This window comes from Haliotis cracherodii, unplaced genomic scaffold, assembly GCF_022045235.1.
Source record: "Haliotis cracherodii isolate W230 unplaced genomic scaffold, xgHalCrac1.p SCAF_12, whole genome shotgun sequence".
In the NCBI taxonomy this organism is placed as follows: Eukaryota; Metazoa; Mollusca; class Gastropoda; order Lepetellida; family Haliotidae; genus Haliotis; species Haliotis cracherodii.
The window spans coordinates 9,408,672-9,416,041 of record NW_027266267.1 but is presented as its reverse complement, the minus strand read 5'-3'; the positions used below and the strand labels follow the sequence as shown (position 1 = coordinate 9,416,041).

The window sequence follows — 7,370 nt, the reverse complement described above, 5'->3', positions numbered from 1 at the left end:
GTAGCCTCAGTTTAAGACTCTCCCCGAGTTTACCAGCCCGTGTTGGTGGGTGCAACATGTCTCTTTATATTTGTAGCCTCAGTTTAAGACTCTCCCCGAGTTTACCAGCCGTGTTGGTGGGTGCAACATGTCTCTTTATATTTGTAGCCTCAGTTTAAGACTCTCCCCGAGTTTACCAGCCCGTGTTGGTGGGTGCAAGATGTCTCTTTATATTTGTAGACTCAGTTTAAGACTCTCCCCGAGTTTACCAGCCCATGTTGGTGGGTGCAAGATGTCTCTTTATATTTGTAGCCTCAGTTTAAGACTCTCCCCGAGTTTACCAGCCCGTGTTGGTGGGTGCAAGATGTCCCTGAAGACAAGTGTCCTCAGAGCATGAAACGAAGCAGGGAGCCGCTAGAGTGGATCGCCAGCAACAGGAGGAAGACGGGGGAATCAAGGGTGCTGCGTTGTCTGCCCTACTTCTTCATCATCGGCCAGTGCAAGTGTGGAACGTCGGATCTGTTCAGTAGAATCAACAGTCACCCTGATGTAGCTCCTCATGCCATGAAGGAGACGCAGTGGGTTCGTCGGTCACAACTCCGTACGTGGAAATATGACGTGGGATAACATTTCTTATTTGGACATGTTTAGTTTCATTTTGAGCTCTGTCGAATCTTGGATGCCTCGTTTTTAAGACAAGAACTTTATTAATATTTATTATTGCATATGGTATTTTCTAACACGGTTACATATGGATTCGAAAGAGTGCAAGCTCTGCAATAGGCATGACATCCACATAATTTTTTCATTGTGAACGCTTATATCAGGAAAAAACGTTTTTCTCTTTTTGCATTGACTTACTTGACGTTCAAAAATATTGATTTCGAAATGCAAGACGAAACAGATATGTTATCATTCTTATTTGGAGCTGAAACAAAATTTAATCACAATCTTGATTAACACACCTGGGAAACTATCATACTACAATTCACCTGGTATCTGTAAGACTAAAGCATCTTTTGATATACATCTTTTAGTGGATATCTGTCTTTGCATAGGTATTTGAATTTGATATGCTGTGTAGATTTGAATAAATGTTATGCCTCTTTTATTGTGTTAACCGCGTGTAATTGAATACAGATTCATTGTAATCTTTCATTGGAGGAAATAAAGAATCTCGCTCACACATCAAGCTTAGAAATAACAAGCGTACAGTAAACTACGGTTATAACGAACTTAAAGGGGCCACTAAATTTAGTTCGTAATAACCGTAGTTCGTTATAAGCACATACACAGCATAACTACAGCAAATTGTCGGGACCAAAAAAGTAAGTTCGTTATATCCGTCAGTTCGTTATAACCGTAGTTCGTTATAAGAATATATACAGCATAATTACAGCAAATGGACGGGGCCAAAACACTGTTCGTTATGTCCGTCAGTTCGTTATAAGCGTGTTCGTTTAAAACGTACTCTACTGTACTTCTTTTGTCACAAACAGTAAAATTTCACAGATTATTAAAATTCCCTCTTCATAACCAAGTACAACAATTGATTGAAACATGTTTACCCGTTACCGTCAATGGCTGTCACAAACGCTGTTGCTATTTTTTTTCAAACTTGATGCAAATTTTCTTTGTAGATCTTCAGTATGGCAAACCTTTTCATAGATATGTTTGCCATCTTTTAATTTCAGGCGAATCGTGTACCTCCATAGATACGTACCTTTATTTGCTGCAGAAGAGTGCCAGTTACATACAGAAGAACCACAGAAAGGACACCGTCAGCCCATATATTATAGGTAAAACCATGATACTCTTCTGTGTGTCTTATCGGTGTAAAAAATGGAAAGGGAATTTAGCAAAACGCCTACATTGTACATACCGTATTCGACGTAATAAGCGCCCTGCTCTAATGAGCGCCCACGGCCATATTTGCTAATACATTGGCTAGTGAACAATCCAATTAGCACCCCTTCCGATTGGTCAATGTACAAAAGACTAATTTATTCGCGTATAATGCGCACTTGTGTGTTATATGCACCCTTAATTATGGGCATTTAAATTCTGGAAAAATATATCTGTCGTATATAAACGTTTCAGGCTGTCAGCATGAACAACGAAATTTATCTTTCAACCCTATTTTTTTTCACCAAAATAATATCCTAATAAGAGCCCCCTGGGCGTTTTTTACGTCGAATACGATACACTGAATGTGTGTCTATTTACACAGGTGATGCTACCCCGGCCTATTTCTCATTCAACGAGTTCTGGGACATGTTGCCTGGGAACGAGGGATGCAAAGAGCCGTGTGTGACAAATCCCGACCTCATCCACCATCTGAACCCACAAGCGAGACTTATACTGTCTCTCAGGAACCCAACAAACAGGTGACCGCCTCCGTGGTCTAGTGGTAGAGCGTCCGCCCGGAGAGCGGAAGGTCCGGGGTTCGATCCCCGGCCGCGTCATACCAAAAGACGTTAAAAGATGGTACTTGTTGTTACCCTGTCTGGCGTTCGGCATTAAGGGGCTAAAACAAGGACTGGTCGTCTCTGAGTCAGTATACTGTGTCTGAGTGGGGTATTCATGTTAAACTGCGGCATGGTATCTCAGTGAGCTTGCACTATAAATCGGCATCAGTCCGGACTAGTACAAGCAGCCACACAAACACACACACGTACATGCACATCGCTATATAAGTGCAATAATCTTGGACGCGACGTTAAACCCAATTTCACCTCACCTACAAACAGGTGTCAGCATGACTGTCAAAGGCATTTTCCGCAATAGTACTGGAACAGTATAGTGAAAACCTATTCCCAATGCCAGTGTATACTGCATTATTCGACATGTTAACAAGCCCAACACGTAGGTTAAGCAGCAGTTTGATGGGGGCAGATTTAGAGAAGGAACCCCTGTCTCTTCAAGTGTTTCGTAATGTACAAATAAACATATAACTTCTCTCAAGAATACCGCATATCTTTCCAAACAAGGAGTTTTATATTAAATAATCTCATAGGTCATTGTTACCTGTGAAGATCAGGGTAAATAGGTCTTCACCAACCCAGGCTTGCCGTAACAGGAGATGCATGTCATCGTCGCATATAATGTACCGTATTCGACGTAATAAGCGCCCAGGACGCTCTCAAAATTAGAAATAGGGGGCTCTTAACAGAACATTATTTTGTTGGAAAAAAACAGATTTGAAAGATACATTTCGTGGTTTATACTGACAGACTGAAATGTTTATATGCGACAGATATATTTTTCAAGAATGTTATTGCCCATAATTAAGAATGCATATAAGACACGAGTGCGTATTATACGCGAATAAATAAGTCTTGTGTACATTGATCAATCGGAAGGGGTGCTAATTGGGATTGTTCACTAGCCAATATATTAGCAAATATCGCCGTGGGCGCTTATTAGAGCGGGGCGCTTATTACGCCGAATACGGTATGTCTGTCCAGTGGATTTTTGAAACAAACCGGTGTCTGAAGCTTAAAGTGGAGAGGGTAAACGATACAGTAAACTACGGTTATAACGAACTCAAAGGGATCATTAATTCTAGTTCGTTATAACCGTAGTTCGTTATAAGCATAGATATAGCATATATACAGCAAATAGACAGGACGGAAAAAAAAGTTCGTTATATCCGTCAGTTCGTTATAAGCGTGTTCGTAATAAACGTAGTTTACTGTATTTTGATTTTTCGTTATGTGGCCCTGATGGAACCATTGATTGGTTTACGTTCTTATGTTTAACATGATAAAGTATAATCACACATTTTTTTATTATAATGTATGTAATATCTAATTGAAGATGATGTTGATGTGTTTATATAAATGTTCAATATTTTGTAGGCTATACTCTTACTATTTCCACATGGCCGGCTTTTCAAAGAGGAAAGTGTCAAAACAAGCCTTCCACGACCTCGTTGTAAGAGAGATCAACGTGTTTAAAGACTGTCTTACGTCACAGTCCCTCCGCGGCTGCTGCTACAACTACACCAACTCCTTCTCTAGGACACACGAGGTAGGTGTGTCTGACACCATCTTTGTCTCAGGCGACCCGTGAAGATCCGGGGTAAATTAGGCCTTCAGCAACCCATGCTTGCCGTAAAAGGCGACTAACGGGATCGGGTGGTCAGGCTCGGTGACTTGGTTGATGCATGTCATCGATCCCAATTGCGTGGATCGATGTTCATGGTATAAATCACTGGGTTGTCCAGTCCAGACTCGATTATTTACAGACCACCGTCATATAGCTTGAATATTGCTGAGTGCGGCGTTCAACAACAAATAAACACACAAACTTTGTCTCAGTGCACAGGCGTACATGTACATCCTTTCTCATACACGTGAGGGTGTGTCTGATCTGATACCATTGTCCGAGTGCAGAGACAAATGTAGTTTGAAATATATAAAGGTCAGAATGATAAAACAGTGGCCATTGCGTGTCTGATATCATCAGATTACCTGCGACAAAGGTAACCGTGAGATTAATATGGTAACACAGGGCTAATAATGTGTCCGATATCACAAATTACCTGCGACAAAGGTAACTGTGAGATGAATATGGTAACACAGGGCTAATAATGTGTGCGATATCACAAATTACCTGCGGCAAAGGTAACTGTGAGATTCATATGGTAACACAGGGCTAATAATGTGTCCGATATCATCTCTCGTGTGCTGAGACATAAGTGATAGGTGATAAGTGATGACAAAGGGGTCGGTGTGGGAACGGCCGTATGTTGCCCATCGTGTGAAGCTGATCATCGCTCTTGTACTGAATGTGATTATAATTACAGTAAAAACTACGGTTATAACGAACACGCTTATAACGAACTGACGGATATAACGAACTTACTTTTTTGGTCCCGATAATTAGCTGTATTATGCTGTATATATGCTTATAACGAACTACGGTTATAACGAACTAAAATTAGTAGTCCCTTTGAGTTCGTTATAACCGTACTTTACTGTACGTCGGTTTGCTGAAATTAGATTTCACCAGGCAAAGGTGTTGGTGATTAAAAAGAGGACGGTGCGGGAAGGGTCCGTTTTGTGGATCTGATATCATCGTTCATGTGAGTGAGTGAGTGAGTTTGGTTTTACGCCGCTTTTAGCAATATTCCAGCAATATCATGGCGCGGGGGACACCAGAAATGGGCTTCACACATTGTGCCCATCTAGGGATTCGAACCAGGGTCTTGGGCCTGACGAGCGAACGCTTTAACCACTAGGCTACCCGACCGCGGAAATGTCATTATTGAATGAAATGATGACCATCGTCAAGCGACAGCTTTCCTTTGAATGTGTTATGTATACGTTAGCGCCCTCTGTTGGGAATATGGATTTAGCGTCGGCCGAGAGCTTTGGGTCTATATTACCGGCAGAGGGATGTTGGGTGGAGGAGGGGATGTGAGGGCTATCCTGCATCCTAAATATGGGCTACGGACACGTCTATCTATTTAATGCTCTGTCCCCAGATTGATCTGCAGCGAGGTATCTACCATGTATTTCTGTCGGACTGGTTGAACGTGTTTCCCAGAGAGCAGCTCTACGTCCTAAAGTTTGAGGAATATGCTATAAATGTTTCACACTATCTTGCAGAACTTTTCAAATTTCTTGATTTACGTGAGTATACTAACCTTATAGAATAAGTATTGTTTTCTCCTTATTAATTTCATTTTCCCTGTCAGATCAGTATTCACAATGTTATTACTATTAATATAATAATATTATAATTCCAAAAAAAGTAGTACATAAAATGGTAGTTTTGAGCGTTGCACCATGTGGCCTGCTCCTGCAACCCCGGCCTGTTCTGACGTGTGCATACAGAACAGACTTGCTTTGCAAAGTTGGATTCATGGCAGGAAGTGGAATTTTTTATGAAGCTCAGAATATGTTTTCGGCCACTGCTTCAAGACATACTATTCTCTATGGTTAAAGCCAAACAAATTTGGTTTCAGACTATTCGGACAACTATTTTTGTGAAGGAACAATTACTTTTAAATGGAAGGGATAATCTTGAAATCTTCAAATAAAAGTGACAAAAGTCCTGTCCATAATCTTTAGAAATCTCTACTAAAGGCTGAGTCCATTGTACGATTCCGACTGCCAGACCCGTGAAGATTCCGGGGTAGAATAGGTCTTCAGCAACCCATGCTTGCCGTAAAAGGCGACTATGCTTGTCGGCGTTATACAACAAACCAACCGACTGCTATGATTACGTATTTAGGACTCACTACCAAATAGTGATGAAACCATGTGTTCAAACGAAGGGACGTTTGTTTACCTTAAATGAATTATTATTTACAGGAACATTATCGGAAACAGAATTAACAAACATCGTTGACCGGAAGGCTGCTTATCAAAGGCATTATGGCCAAGACGTCGGGGACATGATGAACGAGACTCGTCAGCTACTTGATGACTTTTACAGACCACACAACCAGAAACTGTCCATATTAGTGGGACGCACCAACTTTAATTGGTGAGACGTTTACCCAGTACATAAACCTTATGCTGTGAAACATCAGATGCAAATGAAAACCACGAACTGTTATTGGTCAGAGATGACATTGTGTGTCTCCTGTAAATTGACATGTGGAGTTTTAGCACCTTCCTTGAAAAGAAGCATTCCTTCATGTACCACCCCATGGAGCTTATTGAAATAAAATGAATCATCTTCAAAAATGTGTTTCTGTATTTAATTTTACAGACCACACAATCAGAAACTGTCCGTGCTAATGGAACGTACACACTTTAATTGGTGAGACGATTAACAAGTATCTTAACTCTGTTTTGTATTATTTTATTTCTTTTTGGAGTACACAAACAATATGTTTACAGAATATGGTTCACATGCAATCTTAAATACATACAAGTTACAAAGTATATCTATAGATGATATCAAACAAAAACTATTCCAGTGTCATATTGTTGGATTGTGCAAGTTCGTGATTTTAATAGGTGGTGACAGAGAGACCAAAATGTCATGAACTGTGTGTATTCACATAGTGAATATGATATATTTCTGTCGATGTAATATGAATCGGTCATTTCTTGTTTGATGTCTGGGAAATTTGGTATGGAGTCGGAAAAGTTTGATTTAAATATTTTTTGCTTTGTTAAAGTTAGAATATGATTTAATACATCATTTCGTTTTTCTTGATATCCTAATGAAATTGTCAATTTTGAAAATTCTTGTTCTATTCCAGTTTTGTCTTTGATCCATTTTGTAAGGTTGTTCCAGATATGTTTTACAATTTTGCACTCAAAGAACATGTGCACTAAGGTGTGTTTTTCTCGTTTACAAAAATTGTAGAGAAATGATTCTTTATATCCCATTTTGTACCGTCACTCGTTTGTTAGTATAATTCTAAG

At 40.0% G+C, this 7,370-nt stretch overlaps 1 protein-coding gene across 1 annotated transcript; it reads left to right on the top strand.

Moving 5' to 3' along the window:
* Positions 1-307: 307 nt before the first annotated feature.
* Positions 308-6,643, top strand: LOC139457513 (carbohydrate sulfotransferase 15-like). The gene is made up of 6 exons (XM_071238899.1): positions 308-580; positions 1,674-1,778; positions 2,210-2,366; positions 3,840-4,011; positions 5,471-5,618; positions 6,303-6,643. Exons 1-6 carry the CDS (start codon positions 373-375, stop codon positions 6,479-6,481), a joined length of 969 nt encoding a protein of 322 aa, XP_071095000.1. The 5' UTR covers positions 308-372; the 3' UTR covers positions 6,482-6,643.
* Positions 6,644-7,370: the final 727 nt, after the last annotated feature.